Raw genomic sequence first — 18,608 nt, forward strand, 5'->3', positions numbered from 1 at the left:
AATGCTATTTTGGTGAAGCTTTGTGTTGTGTTGTTCTGTGTGTCTCTTGCCTAAGCATTTTGATGTCTAATGGACGCTTAAAATGTTATTGATTTAAACAAAAAAAGTGGCATCAGATAATTTTTTTGTATTAAAGTCACTAAAACCTTGCTTGTTATGCTGATTTTAATACACAACCAGGATTTGGAGAATTACATTCGAAATCACCCGGAGGCGCGTCTTGCACGCATTCAGTGTTTAGCCAAAGAGTTGTCAGACGTGGATGTGATGCCTAGCATCGTGCAGGCCGAAGCTGAGGGTCTGACCGCCCGTTGGAGCCAACTCAGCCAGAAGGTATCAGTAGTGTTCATTTTTCACTTTGAATCCTCTGTTGATTAATATAAAAAAATTTTTTGCATGATAATTAAATGACATTGATTAATCAATAATTTTAATACCTGTTCATTTTCTGCCAAATTCTTATTTATTTACGTGCTTTTGAATCTTTGCTATGATGCTTTTGCATGCCACTGCAGGCGCGAGAGCGTACCCGATTGCTCGAAAACTCAATAAGCGAGGCCCAGAACTGGGAGGCTTGCATTTTGTCAGCTATGCAGTGGCTAACTCGCGTGCACACCCTACTAACTGCCAGGGCAGAAGAAGATCTCACTGCCGCTGATTTGCCTGAGGAGGATAAGGTACGTTAGTCATCTATGTAGTCTAGAAATCTTTCAAAGTAAGGTTATTTTCTAATATATATCATCCCCTTTTTAATTTCCATTGATTTTATGTTTTAATCAGTTTTTGATTCCCCTTTGTAGTAATTAATGTTTCTTGTGTAGACTTTCTCTTATTACTTCCAATCTACAAACAATATTTTCAATCTTTCTGAAACACAAATCGTATAATCTCTTTCATGAACACCAAGACTGAAATAAAATTGTTCTTTGGCGATTTACTATCAAAATTTTCAGCAACTTGTGGAAGAATTTGAAACCCAAAAGACCACACTTAAAGACATGGAGCAGCAAATCGAGGCCTATAACAATGCTGGCCAAGTTGAAGCAGCAACCAGATTGCACGAGCAGCTTTCTCTTTTGAATGTATTATTTTTGTGAGGTCCTTTGCTCTTTAAGGCTCTAACTTTTTGGCATTTCAGAGGAGATTTACTGAAGTCAGGGCTCAATTTGATAACTTCCGAGCTGCGGGAAATGCAAATCTAGACACTAGACTCACTAGGGCTCTTCGTGAACTACGGACAATTGAAGATACCTCTTGCATATTAGAACCTTCTTCTGCCGAACCTGACGACCTTGATGGACAGCTTTCTAACTGCAATGTAGATTTAAATTTAATTGACCGAAAAAATTGTAATAATTTGTTTTTAGCGCCTCTATAATAACTTAAGTGACATCAAAGCTGAGGTAGAAAGCATCATCAAGACTGGCAGGAAGGTGGTGCAAGAAAATGCCTCACCTGATCCAGTTGCATTGTCCTGTAGATTGGACAACCTTAAAGAACTCTACAATAAGGTAGGAAATTTCAGTGAAAAATGGATACTAAAGGAGAAACATGATTAAACAAAAACGGGATTGTCATTATAATTTTTCATTTTATTATAATACTCAAAAGAAGCCCAACCATTTTATGATCACGGTCTGTCTTCTTTCTCAGAAAACTTATGTACAAAATTTAGCCAAAAAATTGGGAGCAGAGCTAGGGATTGCAATCGGGTGCTTGCAATGGATAATTTTGAGGGGAGCTCATGTGCTGGTAGAGCTTTTTTCTATAAAAAGTACAATGACAAACCCTTTTTTATTTAATCAGAAAATCAAATTTCCTCCGTTCTTTTAATGACCCATTGAATTAACGTAAGATTTTGTTGCACTATAAAGGAGAACATATTGTTGTTTCTCACCCCCGAGGGTCGTTATTATGCTGTTAGGAAGGTATTTTTAGTGGTGTGCTCTTTATTTTGAATTCAAATACTATGTAGAAGCATGTTGATCCTCGTGAATGAAAAAAGAAAATACTTCACGCCTAGTGCAGTTTCATTTTTGATTATTGTTGTTTCCGTCCAAAGTTGAATGAGTTGGATAGAACTGAATTTGGAATTTAACAGATTTTAATTATGGTTTTAATTTTTCAGCTTGGACTGCAAGTAACAGAAAGCAAGGAGTCATTGAAAAATGCACTTTCTCAAGCCCGGCAACTTCAGGAACACATTGCTACTGCTTCTCAATGGACACAAAATGTGCAAGAAGCTCTTACAGATAATGTGGAAGTGCAAACTTTACAGGTAAAACATGATAATGGAAAAAAATTAAATTTTTAAATATTTGTTTATTGTAGGAGTTGCGCCTAGAACAGCCACAGATTGAAGAGACATTAGCTCGAGCCCAGACCAACCTTGCTACGCTGGCTCCTCTATTGAGCGACCCAGCTGCCACTGAACCAGCGCAAAATAAACTGGGAGAGACCAAAAGAGAAGCTGTTTCGATGATGAAAACCCTGCAGGAGAGATTCGGCACACCTAGAGCCAGATCTTTGGAGATTGAGGACCAGATTTTGTCTAAAGAAGGATCACCTTTAGAGGCAACACCCATGGAAGCTGAGCAAATTTCACTTTCTGATGTTGCTGCTCAGCTGGAGAGTTCTGCAAATGAACTGGAGCAATGGCTGCAGGAAGCCGAACAAGGTTTGGCCAGGATGGACAGCGAAAAGGGAGAAAGGCAGCATTCTCAGCATCAGGTATGGCATATCGATGTATCAATGACATTGCATTTGAATCCAATTTTTTGCTTAGGCTCTAAAAAGGGCCTTGGATGTCCACCAATCAACTTACGAATCATTGAAAAGTTCAGCAACTGAGCTAAAAGTTTCTGGTGTACAAACTTTGAACAACCTTGAAACCCGATTGACTCAGTTGAATCAGCGTTGGACCGTCGTTGCTCAGAGAGTACAGGTGAAAAATTAATTTTTTATGTTTACGTCTCTTGTACATATAAATTTTTGTCAAAAATTCCTGATAAAATGCTTGATTTGGGTTGGATTGCGGAAAGTGTCGCCTTCAATGTGCCTAAGTTTAAATCTGATGTTCACTCAACATTATTTTGCAGCGTTATTTTAGAAACATGTTCTTAAGGGGACACATCTGATTAAAATGGGTTGATGGTTCTTTGTTCTTTGTAAACATAAATCCAGAAAGGCATGCAAACTAATTATGTTCCTGTTTTAAAGCATTCAATAATATTTTTATTTTAATCAAATCTTCGATAAACCTATATCTTATAAATATCACTCTAGTGCAGAAATGTTTACATGTCTTGAAATCATCATCGGCCCATCTTTGTGGTTGTGGTGGCCATTCATGAAATTGTTTATTAAATGATGGATAACCCCTGACCCCTGCTTTTCTGACTGACGTCTCATACTAAGCTTACTAAGGAGAGGTGCGCTCAGGCCCGATTTCTGTCAGCCACCACCATATGACAACTCCCAAATGAAAAATTGTTCTTTGCAGCAAGGTCCGAGCTCCCCGAAGAACCGAAAATCGGAGACGCTCGAGACCATCCTCGATGCTAACGACTTCGGCTTCACCAACCCCAGCTTCAGAGAGTTTTCTCAAAGCAAAATTTCCAGGCAAAAAATGCAAACGCCGTCTCAAACTTTCAATCTGGCAGAAGACAGTTCGCTGTTCTCTGAAGTTTCGGGAGGGAAAGAAATTTCTGTGTCCACCAGCAAGATCTCTTTACCTTCAGTAGCCGACCAGTGCCGTGTAGTGGAGGTCAAAGAACTGGAAATTGTCAAAGGCGTTGCTGCAGGGCCGGTGATGCGTGTTGAGACAACTTCCCTCAGCAGTCCACAAAGCGTGGAGGTAGTCAAGATTCCTGCGGACGGAGACACAATGGAATCAACTGAAGTCACTGTTACGGTCACGGACACTCGCAAGTCTATGGAAAAAGCTACCATCACTACCCTGTCATCAAGGGAATTGGTGGTGAAACGACAGGTGGAGGTAACTAAAACGTTCAACATCGTCGGTAGTGTAGTTGCAACCGAGGATGCTGAAGAAGACAGTTTCTACGGCTCGGACAAAGAAACCGACGACGTTCCTGTGTTTTCTGAAACAGAAAGCGCTTTGAATTCAGCGTCGTCCAGTGACGAGAGTTTTGCAGAGTCTGTTCAAGAGGCACCCATAAGGGTTTGTTTTAGGCAGAAAATTATTCCATTATTCACTATAATCCAATCCAAATCAAGTTTTGCTATCGGTTTTAAAAGTAAGGGTAAAAATTTACATTTCCTCAAAATTAGGTGATTCAACGCAGTTCCGAGCCAAGAGAAGACTTGATAGCTGAAATGAGTGCCCATGAAAATGCTGCCAGGAAAATGTGTGATCGCATCAAAGAAGTGCTGTCGACGGGAGACGAGAGTGACAGGCAACAACTGGCTCCTGATGCAGCCTCCCTCATAAGTCGCGGTGATTCTTTGGTCATGAAGGCGCATTCAAAGAATCCAGCTCTGGCTGAGAATCTGCGACAAGTTCAGGTTAGTTTGTTAAAGTCCAATCAAAATGCAAATATTGTTTTTCAGAAGAAAAAAGCTTCTAGTATATATGTTTCAAATGCCGCTTACAAAGAATAGATTATATATTATGAACAAAACCTTCCCTCATTAATTTGATATTGATTTAAACTTTTTTCTTAGGATTCTTTGCGCTCTCTTTGGATGGAACTTCGTGGCCTTAGCAGAGAAAGTGACAAAGCAGAAGCCACTAAGCTGGAGGGATGGCTTGCCGAGTTTACGCAGAGACTGGAACAGGCCAACAATGACGAAGGGCAGCTGAGAACTTTACAAGCAGAATTAGCTGCTCAGAGGAAGGACGTTCAAGGTCTGGATGCAAAGTGGTCGACCGTCCAGAGCAATTTCCAGCACTACCTAAAGGACATTGAGAAACCGCAAGAAAAGAGCATCGAGTCTGGACAATTGGTATTTTGAGGAATTGACAAAAGGTTTTTTTATATTTTTTTTTTTAATTGTAGGTTGGTGCTGAGGGTGCTGCCGAGTTCATTGCAGCTGTGAAAAAGATCAGAGAAGAAGTTGCAAAAGCAAATCGCCAGTTGAACACGTACCCACTCAATGGAAATGACTACGAAGCGTTCCCTACACAAGAAGAATATCTGAAGAATGTCAAGGACCAGCTTGCTGGTCTTAAAGCTGGAATGGACGAAATCGAGTATGGTAGGGATGGCACCATGAGAAGAGCCAGTTTGAACGGAGGAGGTAGAGAGGAAGCCGACAGGTAATACTTTAGACCCTGGTAGGTTTACAGTCACTAAATTTGGAAATTTTTCAGGGTGCGCAGAGCAGTGGACAAATTAAGAGAAGAATGGTCACAAGTACACAGGGCCCTTGCGGAGCGTCACGCTAGGTGGGCAAAGTGCCGAGACGCCTGGCGGAATCTTCACACCTCCTGCAGAGGCTTCGGTGAGTGGCTGGATGAAGCCGAGGTCTTCATGGCCAATTGGAAAAGTGAAGAAGAAAATTGTGGGGGAATCGACCAGTACCCAATTGCAGATGCTAAGGCAAAGCAAAAAGAACTTGAAAAGCAGGTGAGTTGCCAAAATTAAATTTCCTATGTTGTAATTTTAAGAGAAGAAGGCGCTCAAGATAATCATAGGGAAGAAAAAAAAAACTTTACTTATTACTATGAGCATTTTAATGAATTAAAACAAAATAATAATAGACTCTAGTGGGCCAATTTTTAAAATAAAATAATAATTTTTGTTTAGATTACCACAAAGCACAGGAGTATGAGCCTGTTGCGCCAGTCGGGTAAAGAAATTGCTGCAAAATGCTCGGAGCCTGATGCCACAAGACTAACAGATGCTGTGGAAGCTCTGCTCAGACGCTGGCGGATCCTCCTGGCTGAAATCACCACCAGAAGGGACAGGTAGGTCTCAATTTTTTAATTGCATTTCATGCATATTTTCCTCACTACTTCCTCTACAATATATTGCTTTATTTCCTACTTTAACTTAATACTTCAAGTTGATGCTAAATCAAGCTATATTTTTTTTCTCATGCACAACAGGAACTCATTCATTAAGGTAAAAAAATTTCATAATGCTTCATAGATTGACCCAATATTTGAAATAAGTTTTCCCAAAATCAACGTTTTATGAAGTCTCTTTTTTAAAATGTAGTATATATTAATTATTTGCTAACCAAATTAAATCAGCAACTCAACAAACAAGCAGATTATTAATCTTAATTTTGCATTGTTGAAAAAAAACTATATGTTGTGTTTACTTGATTTTATTTATTTTCAATTGAATTGCAGCCATGCAATAAATAAAGTGGGCGAGAGCAAACAGCAGACAGGCAGGCGTCACATATGTACAAACCTTGAGTAGATCCCATCAGCGGAGAAATTATTTTTTTGTTCCCACATCCACTGTGTGCACACATCACACCCTAATCCAATTCATCGGCTGCTTGTTTATTTATTTTTAATTACGCCCCGCCCTGCGCGCGCTCATAATTAACATGCCCGCTGTCTGACTGTCTGTCTGCACCCTGTCAGGATAATTGAACGCTTTGTGGCCCGCAAATGAGTTTCCAGCAGTCCCGTCTGCCTCGTGGGTGTGCGCTTCTTTTCACACCATCCCAATAAAGAGCAATGGCGTTTTTTTTGTGATAGCCTGTGTGAATAAAGTCTGGGATGCTTAATTTATAATTTATTCTGATCCACAGTGCCTTTCGCGGAAAAAAACATACAAACGGAGGAATAAGAAATGAAATGTTAGAATAATTTTATCGGTTTTCTAAATGGCTTTCCGCCTATTCTCACCTGCAAACGGAAATGTGAAAAGTTATTAGCATTCGGCGCGTATTGAAAGCAGCATCACAGTGGGGTGTATTAATCTGGTGACTTAATGTCATTCATTGCACGAAGGGGGCCTGCAGACAGATGTGCACGCTGCATAATAACAGGCTCGCAAGCACTGAGTAATTTTACTTTTTTTTATTTATTAATTTTTAAGTGAAATGACGAGTTGAGTTACAAGTTTGGCCAAAATAATACCATGTTAAGTTATCAAATGGTGCTTATTATAGTATAAAAGCTGGAAAAATGGCAGTCACGACAGTAAGGTAGATTTTTATACTGTTATTGTAGTTTTTATTTTTCAAAATAATTAAGGAAAAGAAAAACATTATAAAAAAGTGGTTTGACAAAACTAAGAATTTTGCTAAAACTTTCAGAGTGAAAAAGACCCCATCCACTGCAGAGACTCGCTTGACGCTTTATAGTTAATTTTTGTCAGTTATGAAAATGTTTAAAAACTTTTTTGATCTCTACTTAAGTAGAAACAATCATTAAAAAAAAAAAAAAAAATGGGGAGTAAGATAAGGAACAAATAACTTTTAACTTAAAAAGTATGATCAGAAATTCTTCTTGTCAATGGTGAGAAATAGACAAATTGGCTAATCCTCATATGTGATGTGCTCAAGTGGAATTTGCAATTTGAATAAGAATGCGCGACCAAAAATTACACGCGTGTGTGTGTTTTGATTTAAAAAGCATTGAAGCCGAGAGCGGCGTGAGCGGCGGTGGCAGGCCCACGTGATGAACAAATCGGCTCCTCTCGGTCTTTTTGCCTCCTCGCGCGGCGATATTTATTTTAGTCTCCCAGTTCTCGCGGCTGGGACACACCAACAAGTTTGTTTTTGCCTTACACACCAACTTTTCGTTGGACCATTGAGTTCCTCGCAGCCGCAGCAGCCGAGACAAAAATAATTCGGCGGCAGCAAACGCGAGAGACTTTCCCGCCCGCCCGCCGGTAGTGCACATTTTAATCAGATTATTTGCGCCGCCCAAGTCAGTGAACAAGCTGTACCATCTGCTGAGAAAACCAAAGGGTGAAACACCAACGGCGAAACTCGGCTTTGTAATCTGCTTTGCTGCCAAGCTTTTGTGTTTGCATATTATTAATATTGACTCAGAGTGCGTGCGTTTTGATCTGCTACCTGTGTTTCGCAACTAATGCGTCAAAATGGATTTTAAATCTGCTCACCCCACGGTCTATAGTCTGAGGTAACTCAACTAACAATGTATGACATTCGCGTGCAAAATTGAAATACCATCATTTGGAAATTTTTCATCCGGCAAATGTTGTATTTTATCTTATCCTTTTTCAAAATATTCAAATTACTTCTCAATTTCTAAGGGTAGTGGTTTTTTATTTTATTTATTATTTTTTTGCTGCATATTTCGGGCCGGGCTTTTCATTAGCCTTTTATATGGTAAAATTAATATTTTTAATTTCTATTCTTAAAATTTAATTTTTACTTGAATTTATTTATATATAATTTATATAAAAATTAATTTTTATTATATTCATTAGTTAAATTTTTATAGTTTATACTGGCTAGACTTTGTTTATTGATACTTGTGGCTTAAATAATTTTTTTGAAACGTTAAAAGAGACTAATTGTAAGAGGTATTGTTTGGATGTAGTTAGGAATAAAATAGTATGAAAATTTAACATTATCGTCGAGTATTGAATTTAAATTACTTACTTGTTGCGTATTATATTTTAACATAAGCCATCTAGAGGAGAATTGGCAATGCTAATAAATAATAATGAGCTTCTGCTTCCTATTACAGCTGAAACTTTTGCATGAAATTCTTAATTTTGCAATTTCTACGTTATTTATATTCTGATTGTCATAAAAAAATGACGTTTCTATTGCATCAGAAATCCAGAAATGATTTAGATTGATAAATATTTATATGTTAGATCAAAATAGAAACTCTCTTTCTCCAGAAATCCCATGGCAAGGTGAAGATCAAAATTGAAAATAAAAATTAGAGTGTATTTTCGTAAAAATTCATCTTGAGCAATTGGAGCGGATGTTTGTTGCTGCCTCTTTTCTCCTCATTTGTGCATCAAGAGGGTAGTCGCGGCTGTCGTCTTTACCAATGTGACGCGAGGCGCTGAGACTTTTGACTCAAGTCAGACTGCCTTTTTTTCTTTACGCTCAGTGACTAGGTTGCTGCACACGTGTGTGACAGACTTTGAGAGACAAACGCAGATGATTCCTGTCCAAGATATCAGTCTTTGGCATTGCGTTTTTTCTCATAAGGGTAGAAATTTTAAAATTGATGTAGGATATTCTTATTTGTCTTGAATTTTTATTTTTTAGAATTAAATCAATTTTAAATATCTGTACGATATTTTTTATGATAAAATTGATCTATGAACTATTATAATTGTTGTTTACATGTCCAAGTTGTTAAAAACACATCGTTACATTCAATTGTTGAAAACAATTTATTTAAAAAGAGGAATTGGAGAAAACGGCAGCGCCACTAGCAAGAATTTTGCTAAAACTTGGGAGATCAAAAAGACCCCGTCCGCCGCAGTGAGGCTCTTTGAATTTTATTTTAATTTTATCTGAAATCCAAAAATATAATTCTTTTATAAAGACGGTTAATTGTGCAAATTATTTTAGATTGGACGAAATAGTCCATGTACAAATTTTAATTTCTTTTCAACATCTCAAACTTCTTTTCATTCATCAAATTTTTCTTTCTTGAAAGTGTTTATCTACTTCACTCTTGGTGACCACAATGCTTTTCATCCTGATAAGTTCGTTGACCTTAAATTTTGCAGAATCGCGGCGATGGAGGCGGCAAACGCGCCGCAGCCGGGCCCGACGCCGACCGCGTCCCTGCTGATTCCACCTGCTGCGCCTGGTCTTGTGGCTCGCACGTTTGTCGACTCATGCGTCACGTGTCTGGATCAGGTGCGCGCCCTGCTCGCCTCGCCCGCCAACCCTTCTGATGAAACCTCGCTCGGCGTACGTCTCAGCTCAGTAAAGGTAAGGAAATTTATTCCAGATAACTTTTTTTTGTTCAGCATGATTGGAGCACATTTTGTTTTTCACCAATTTTATGTAATTCTGGCGCAGTTCTTGTGAACTTTGACATTTCTTGAAAGTCACAAAATAATTTTAAATCACGCAGCACTGCTAATTTTTACCTCTTGAGAATTTATGTCTCAAGAACGGAGGAGTTGATGAATGGATGAGGCGCACGCTGCTGAATCCAAACCGGCACGTTTCTGGCAGCTCTTCTGTCGCGGATGAAGACGCCGCTTTTCGCCCTCATTAAGGGCCGCATTATTTTCCCTCTTGATCAGAGAAACGCGTTTGACTTTTTATTTTTAATTCTCTCCCTTTCCATCTGCAAAGCTTTGGTGCTGTTAAGCGCGACTTTGACAATTCGCAGCCCTAGAGAGGATTCCTTCAAGGTCTGAAAATAGATCAACGCCGCCGCGAGTTTGAGCTAAATTAATTTAAAATCTGATGGGGTGCAGAGCAGGCATAAAGCAACTTGCGCGTGTTAAACAGCTTGATTGTTCGTAACTTCTCGGAAGAGATAAATCAGACACAGCCGCCGCTTTCGCTTTAACTAAAAATAGACTACGAGATCGAAGTTAAGAATGAATGTTTCCAATTTAAATTTTGATCGAAAAGCTAAATTCCGGAACGATACAAGGATAATTTAAACGTAGTATACTTCATATACTTTAAATCAGTAAAAATTTTTAAAAATAATTTTTTTGATCAAACAATATAATAATTATGATTAATAATAATAAAAAGAAAGTTATTGGTAAATATCTGAATTATATAAGTATTCAGAACCAAAAAAATGCTTTTCATACAGGGAGTTGTATCCTCCTCTACCCTCAAATATATTTAAAGTTATTTATGTAACAATAAGTAATTTTTCCCATAAGGGCAGATTTACGCGATAGGGATTAGAAAAGAAATAAATAAACGTGTCTAAACTGAAAGTCTCTATCCTGTGCTATTTTTGAAGCGCTGAAATTATTTTCAATGAAAATTTGCTTTTCTATTTTTTTTTTTATTTTATAATATTTTTGAAAAATTGGGAGAAATAGAAACAAATTCCTAAAATTTCTCGGCAGCACTTTTTTGGAGTCCAGCCAACCCGAAGCGGAAAGATTGGCCGATGCTTGCAAGGCTGGACAGGATGGAAAGAATTTATATTTCAGCTAAATTTTAAACTTACATTAAGGGATCTGTTTGTATCGACTCAGACAGACTCAACATGTTTATTTTCGGCAGATTTTATTTTATGAGGTTTAAAAATTCTCTAACATTATACGCTTCAACATCTCGTTTTCTTGGAAAGCATATTGACATGCTCTTGAATTAATTTGAAATATTTTGAATTCTTTGCCAATTGCCATGATACATTTTACAAAAGATTTCAATCTGGAAATTGGTTTTTTTTTTTTTTTTTTTTTTTTTTTTTTTTTTTAGAATTCCAGAACTTAATTAGCAAATGATTATTTGTTTAATTTATTTCATTCCAATTTTATTATTTTTTCTCTTTGTTAAGCACTGCAATTCTTTGCAAGAGCCTCCAGATAAATTATTTTAATTTACCCAATTCACTTGCTCGCAGGCACGAGAAGAGGAGTTGCAGATGCGGAAAAAGGAACTGGAAGAGCGGAAAAGTTCTCTTGACTCTGAGCAAGTTCGCAGCCTCAGCATGGCCATTGACAAGGTATAACTTTTTATTAATTCTCCGCCGCTTTCTTCTGCATACTAACTTTTTGGTTGCTCTTTTCGCTTCTTCATTGTATATCTTGCGAAATTGATTCTGGAAATATAATGCGATTTCTCTTCTTACCCAAATTAAAACTTTATTTTGTCATCATTTACATTTTTTTTTACTTCTTGGGAGCTACTAATTTTCCAACTGATTAGACATTGATAGCAAAAATTTGAAAATTTCAGGCGCTCTACAGCCTTGGTGAGCACAGCGGCCAATTACAAGCGCGATTAGGTGCGCTGGCCAAATTTTCAACTCGGCTGCACGACATCGTTGACTGGAGCATGGAAACAAAGGGTCGCGTAGCCATGGCCAGGGCTGACATTCCACAAAAGGAGAAAGACAGGCTTCTTGAACAGGTTCATGTAAGTGTAAATCAATAATTCATGATTGATATCCTCTCAAATCTGTAATAATTATAAATTTAATTTAATTCAATGCCTTATTGCTTGAAATCTTGAAATACATATTTTTCCCGCAGACATCCGTAGAGGATAGAGAAGTTGACATTTTGGAGCTGCTTGAGAATTTCAACAACCTTGAAAAAGAATGTGAGGCAGCTAGACAACCTGTGTCATCAAATTTGCATGTAAGTTGTCTATTAAATGATACAAATTTTCTTTATTAAATTTATTTTATTTTTTACTTCAATATATTTTACAAGAGCCTTTTTGTTTCATATTAATAGAGCATGCTTATATTTCTTTAAACTTGAAATCTGAAAATGTAGGTTTTTTTTACTTATTTTTTCAAGCGTGACCTTGTTAATAACTAAACAAAACTTAAAAAAGTTACTGAGCGTCAATCCCATAACTTTTTATTTTTTTTTTATTTTTATTAAATTCTTTAATAGTTTTTAGCTAAAATATTTAAAATTTCTAGGAAACTGTGCGACGTCTTAGAGAGGATTGGCAAAACTTGAAGGGACGTCAGTTTGAATCAGTTGACTCAACAGTGGAGATGTCCAGACAGCCTCAATTGCTCACCAGGGCCAGTCCAATTGGAGCACCTGCTAGTCCGCAACCTGCGATGAGAGGTAGGAATTTTTTTTAATGAAGTTATTTCAAAATTTTCCATATTTATAAAAATATTTCTTCATGGTAAAACGTTAAAAAAAACGCTATTAGCTTCTAAACAAAAATTTCCATTTTAGAATTAAGTCCTAATTCACACAGTAACACAACTGGTGAATTATTTTTACGCAATTTGATGCAAATGCGCAAGATTAAGGATTCTGTTTTGAGACTGACAAAGTTTGATTCTGTTTAACTCTGATCATGCGTCTGCGCCATCAATTAATGCCGGAAGTAGTTGGAAAATTGAAATTTTCAAGGTTCTGGCAAAGAAATTCAGATTTTGAAGAATATTCACTGGACTACAATTAGTTGCTTCACAGAGCGAAGCAATCAGCTTTGCTGCCATGAATTCTATGAGCTACTTTTAATTCCGATGTGCTATCCGATCAGCCAAAAAGTTCCAATTTTATCACGCAATATTAACTCTACTTGCGTATAACAATCCATCGTTGTAATTTTTTTTTCTACGAGTGACAACACATAAAATATTTGAAGACTTTGATTTTGCAAACGGGAAGCAATTGCTTTATTTTCATGTTTAGTTTTTTGAAAACTTTTTAGAAAACTTTGTCCGAGGTTCAAAAGGATAAAATATTTTTAGACGTGTATTTTACAAAAAGGAAGCAATTGCTTTAATTTCATGTTTGCTTTCTTGGAAACGTTTTTGGAAAAATTCGTCCCAGGTTTAAAAAGATAAAACTATCAAGTCCATTTTTAATTCCAGCCCCTTAATTCATATTTCCAACATATCAGTTTCTTTTCATTTTCTGACGAGTTAAATAATTTAGATAATTTATTTTTCGCACATTGTAGTAAATCAAAAGAAGTAAAGCAAGCGTCATTTGCAATTTTAACGGGGCCTATAATAACTCATCATGTAATTTTTTGTTCCCATGTATTTACATCAATTTTGAAATCAGTTTATTGTGATGAAATTTTCGATGTTGAGCTTGGAGCTCATTCAAAACCAAGCAGTCTCGTAATGAGCTTTCTCCTGAATTATTTAATGACCCAAGCCGTCAACATCAAGACTCGGCGTGTTTTTGTTCTACTAACTCTGCAAAGTCGCAAAGTTAGGCAGCGGGCGTTTCTCAGAAGTTCAGCAGGTTGCCTACCCGGCGCCTGGACTGACGTGAGAGTTGAAAAACGTATCAAAGGCATGCGTAAAATTATGCTAATTGATGCCGAGAAAGGGGACCTTATTCAGTGGAGAGATTTATATTAAATTGCTAACTTCTCATAATAAACGCACTAAAATCTTTATTACAAAGAATAGAGATTTATATTAAATTGCTAACTTCTCATAATAAACGCACTAAAATCTTTATTATAAATTTATTTTGTAATAATTGAAGAAATTTTTACTTGAGGTGCTCATCATGATGAAAAAAAAACGAGCTTTTCCGCATTGAAGCAATTTTAGTTTGTTTAAAACAATTTGCCTAATTAAATTTGGATACTGCAGCCCTATTTCATGGTGCAAAAATTTGAATGAAAATTATTATTTTTCATTTTAAAACAATATATATTTCATCAGTGAAAAAGAGCTCTGGTTTTCAGTTTTTCATCCTAACTTCATACTTTGTATTATTGATTTATTTATTCTATTTTCAATGCAATTCTTTCTTTTGTACCCCCACAATGATATTATTTCCGCGTTGTGTGCCAGAGGCTTCTCGTTATCAGCCGCTGAATTTATGAGCGCGCGCAAAAGAATAAAAAAAGAGGAGGCGGTGAATTAGCGCGTCTCCGTGCTGCTGGATATTACGAGTGAGATAAAAATTATCATGGCATTGCTCACAAGTGAGGTCGTGAAATTCTCTCAAATTAATTAAATTAACGCGGTATAGACCTTGAGCTAGAAGATTCTATTATCAAGGGCTAAGTTCAGTGTTGGGGGTGTCGCAAGCGGCAAGCGTGCAAACGCGAATTTGGCAGTTGATTCACGACGGAGACGCCTTATTTGAATGGCAAAATAGAGAACGAGCAAGCACGCACCTTGCAAGAAAAAAAAACAACACGTCTGCGCCGACGCTATAAGTATGCGGCCGGCGCAGCAGAGAAATCGAGAGAGGCAACAACTCACGGGGGATGCAACGCACTACCAGTGGGGTTGCATAAATATACTGGTGGAATAGGGGCAGCAGAGACCATTCTAAAAATCGGCTATTTAAATTAAATTTTTTTAAAGAGCGTATTTAAAATTTATACAGAAAGGAACACTTTATCTGAAAATAATCAGAAATGTATTAACTATTGTATGGGTTTTTAAAAATTTGCAATGATTCAGTTGTTAATTCATTAGATAAGGAGAGAAACAAGAGAGAAAAATATTTTGAATAAAAAAAAAAATACTCCACACAATAAGTTAGAAAAATAGTTGATCGAAATGTAGAAGTATAAAAATTTAATTATTAGACTAAATTAATGAAATAGAAAATTTGAATGAATAAATAACAATTTAAATAAAATTAAAAAGAAAAATTTTTGAAACAGAATTAATAAAAAAAATTACAATTTTTTTTTAGCGATTATGATTATTTTAAATTTATTCATTTTCATATTTTATTTTGCAAATTTAATTTTTTTTTTAATAAAAATTTAAGCATAAATTTTGAATTTCTATTTTATCTAGTGATAGAAAATTTCTGTATCTTCATATCTGATCTGATCATCTTGGTCCAAAAGCTTAGGAGCGACAGAAAGCTCCCGAGAGCCACAAACCGGCGCTCCCCTACCCTCTCGGTTTTTGCGAAAGGGACGCAGCCGCGAGCCGAGAGGGTCCCGCTCGGCTTCGAGTATAGTTGAGATCGATTTTGGCGGGCGGCGCAGGGGGGACGGGGGCGAGATGAACGTAGGGGAAGCTCTCCGGCTGCCTCGCCAGCCCGCTTGGTACCATCAGTGAAGCTCAACCCTCGCCAACACAAACATATCAGGCAGCCCCACGCCGGGATACCTCGGTCCTGCCCTTGCTGCGCCCTTCGCCCAGGGTGCCGGAATAGCCCTTGCGTGCATGCGTGTGTGTGACCTCGCGAGCGGGCGCGGCAGGAGGCCCAGGTGAGTGTGCCGGCATGGCTAGGGAGGGGACTTGATGAACCGGTGGGTGGGTGGCCGGGGGTGGATGCCGCGGGCTGACGAGCACATTGCACCGCTTCAGCGGCCGCGTGCGAAATTCGCCGCCGTTCAATCTCGCAAATTAATCAACTTGCTATCAATTCCAGCCAAAAGTATTTAATTTAAATACTTCATTTATTTGTTATTAGCTAATTATTTTAATTATTGTTTAAACGTCTTTAAAATATTCAAATTAAGTCTTTCACGAGTTTCGACTCAAAGGTTCTATTCTTTCTGGTTTTTGAAAGATTTTAACCCTTTTAATAAATGATATTTCTTGAACTGATTGTAACATTTTGGATCAACAACAATTGTTATTATTTAAATAACATTCGCTATGTGCTATTATAAGACAAATTTTAGATTCCACTCACACAGTGCAACCCACTTGTTTGCTATTTTTGATACAAGGTGGAAAAAATCATATTATTCTCGCACGGAATCCATACAATGTATATTTGGAATTGAAAAAAATCTTTCAGTTAACATCACACACAATTAAAAAATTTGACACTGCTTGTAGTGTTTTCAATTAAATGTTCTTATTAGATTACAAGAAATACACTTTTTCAGACGCATTTCTTTTTATAAATTAAAAAACACGCAGCACCTGATCTCTTTCGTTTCAACTAAATCGCATTAGCATTGAGCTTTATTCTGTGTGCTTCTTTCTGTTGGTGATTGATGCGGGGTAATTGCAAACATTGCGGGGTTGTTTAGGCGCTCATTAGGTGCGGTTGCCTGCCGCTGTTGATAATACTGGTGGCACCCGCCGCTCAGAGATTTACCATTATTTATTGATTTAGCTATGAATGCTTATTTCTGCCAACGCTACAAAATTGTTTTCAGATCCAACGTTGACATACAAAGTAAACGATAAAAATCGTCTGAAGTTCTTAGCAGAAATATACGATTATTTTAGTGACATACCATTTCTCTACATCTAAAACAAAATTAGTTAAAATAGTACATTAAAACGAAATGTGCAATAAATTATTAAAATTAATTTGATTTCTGCCCCCGCTTTTTGCGTTGGGAAGGCGAACTAATGATGCTTTTTTGTGGCATGACATGATTTAAACGCAATTTCTCCTGTAATCAAATTTCCTGGCGCGAGACCTTAAGTGCCCCGAAAGAACACTTGCGCACGCCAAATTTATACGCGACGTGCAGGCAGGTGCCCGCCCGCCGGCCGCGTGGCAATTTCGCGGAGAAAATGTCTTCTTCTTTTCTTTGCTCTTTAAAAGTACAAAAAGAGTGGCGCGGCGCTTCAAGAAGCAATAAAGGCTCATTTTATCTGCCATTTATCCGGCCCTCCATTTTTATCTCCGGCCCCCAATTTAATCTTCATCTTTCGGTAACAAGCCGACGGTGGTGGTGGTAGCGACGCACAAACTCCCGGTTATGAAAAAGAAAGTGGAAAAATTCTTTTGAACTCCGCCGGCTGCCGCCTACAGAGATGGAGCAGTTCCTCTTCTTCACTCTCACATTGCATTCTAAACGAAGCCCAAACTTTGAAATTTGGTCTGATTATGCGCCTGTTTTTACATACACAAGTTTTTGTAAACACGCGGGAATTCAAAATGTAATAAAGTAGCTGCCGCTGAAAATTTAGCGCCAAACTTTTAATCTTGGAACTTTGCTTGAATAAATAACGCGAGTCAACTCTTACAAAACTCAAACTTGAATCAATACAACAGAAAAGCACAGGATTTAATCATCTAAAATCTTTCGTCTGTCGCTTAAAAGGAACTCGTATTGACATAGTGAAATCAAGTCCTTGCAACAATATAAACATATTTTTGCGATTGTTGAAAGACAATTGGAAATTTTAATTACCATTGTTGTAAAGACTTGATTTGACTATGTCAATAAGGAGTCCTCACACATATAAAAAACCTTTTTTGGACGCGACGAATAATTAGTCAGACTCACTCGTATTGATAATTATTTAAATTTATTGAAATTCAATTAAATTAAAATTAAACACAAGGATAATCAGTTCAGCCTTAGTTCCAATTAAAACGCTAAGAATTAAAAATTGAAGGAACAGAAAAACACTGTAGCGACTTAAGTTGATATAAGACGTGTAATAACAAAACGCATAATTCCACTCGGCTTTTCATTCCGTTTGCACAGCAATGCATTCGCCAACCATAACAATGCACTTGGTGGACGGGGGGTCCGCGTGACAAGCACCCCTTGTGTGTCGTCGGCAGCAATTCATTAACCGACTAACACGCACCGAGAGAAATGCAGCCGCACGTCTGACGCGCGCGCAACCCTTTCTTTTTGTGATGGAGATTTTTATTGTAAGTGCACCTTCCTGTATGCGGCATTTTGCACTCGCTCCACTGCTGCGCGAAAAAAAATCCAGGCAGCTGCTCTCATGCATGCATAGAGGAAAAAGCAAACGTATGAAAAAAGAGTTTGGTAAATTATTTTTGCAGTCAGCTAATTTTTATGTGAATTTAAAGAGAGGAAAAAATTTCCACATTAATTTGGCCCTCACTCTAAATCAATTAGAGTTTGTGGAATTCTGAAGCGAATGGCGTGAGAACGGAGTTATTGGGGATCTAGAATGAAGCCATTCGTCAAGAGAAATGATATAAACAAGTTGGGTGTCTGATGCAGAGAGAACTTTGATTTTGAGGCCGATAGCAGGAAAAGAACGAGGCGGTGGTTGGCGTGATGAAAGAATATAATGGCTGCCTCTCATGAAAACAGAGACGGCCAACTGACTTTTGTCAGAATGTGGCGATAATTAATTAATCTTTTCAGAT

The 18,608-nt window shown here is 37.5% G+C and overlaps 1 protein-coding gene and 1 long non-coding RNA gene across 10 annotated transcripts in view; one reads left to right on the forward strand and one right to left on the reverse strand.

Annotated features, from left to right (window-relative positions):
• Positions 1 to 18,608, forward strand: part of LOC132194441 (dystrophin, isoforms A/C/F/G/H) — a 139,214-nt gene that overhangs the window by 15,803 nt on the left and 104,803 nt on the right. For 5 of the 9 annotated variants that reach the window (XM_059615710.1, XM_059615708.1, XM_059615706.1 and 2 more), the window contains exons 19-37: positions 181 to 333; positions 516 to 677; positions 954 to 1,082; positions 1,139 to 1,318; positions 1,368 to 1,511; positions 2,129 to 2,278; positions 2,332 to 2,730; positions 2,786 to 2,944; positions 3,503 to 4,183; positions 4,294 to 4,527; positions 4,687 to 4,968; positions 5,022 to 5,281; positions 5,336 to 5,591; positions 5,772 to 5,932; positions 9,660 to 9,867; positions 11,486 to 11,587; positions 11,821 to 12,000; positions 12,117 to 12,224; positions 12,518 to 12,671. In XM_059615710.1, coding sequence (XP_059471693.1) covers positions 181 to 333; positions 516 to 677; positions 954 to 1,082; positions 1,139 to 1,318; positions 1,368 to 1,511; positions 2,129 to 2,278; positions 2,332 to 2,730; positions 2,786 to 2,944; positions 3,503 to 4,183; positions 4,294 to 4,527; positions 4,687 to 4,968; positions 5,022 to 5,281; positions 5,336 to 5,591; positions 5,772 to 5,932; positions 9,660 to 9,867; positions 11,486 to 11,587; positions 11,821 to 12,000; positions 12,117 to 12,224; positions 12,518 to 12,671 — 4,102 coding nt within the window. The remainder of the gene's footprint in view (positions 1 to 180; positions 334 to 515; positions 678 to 953; positions 1,083 to 1,138; positions 1,319 to 1,367; positions 1,512 to 2,128; positions 2,279 to 2,331; positions 2,731 to 2,785; positions 2,945 to 3,502; positions 4,184 to 4,293; positions 4,528 to 4,686; positions 4,969 to 5,021; positions 5,282 to 5,335; positions 5,592 to 5,771; positions 5,933 to 9,659; positions 9,868 to 11,485; positions 11,588 to 11,820; positions 12,001 to 12,116; positions 12,225 to 12,517; positions 12,672 to 18,608) is intronic. The other 4 variants (XM_059615711.1, XM_059615714.1, XM_059615713.1 and 1 more) reach the window with 4 other exon arrangements.
• On the reverse strand, positions 77 to 6,480 carry LOC132194443 (uncharacterized). Its single transcript, XR_009441548.1, has 4 exons — positions 6,387 to 6,480; positions 5,777 to 5,907; positions 438 to 663; positions 77 to 367 (listed from the first exon to the last, which is right to left on the reverse strand). It is a non-coding gene; the product is annotated as an uncharacterized LOC132194443 (long non-coding RNA).

Source organism: Neocloeon triangulifer, unplaced genomic scaffold, assembly GCF_031216515.1.
Source record: "Neocloeon triangulifer isolate White Clay Creek 2 clone unplaced genomic scaffold, ASM3121651v1 ptg000006l, whole genome shotgun sequence".
NCBI classification, from domain to species: domain Eukaryota; kingdom Metazoa; phylum Arthropoda; class Insecta; order Ephemeroptera; family Baetidae; genus Neocloeon; species Neocloeon triangulifer.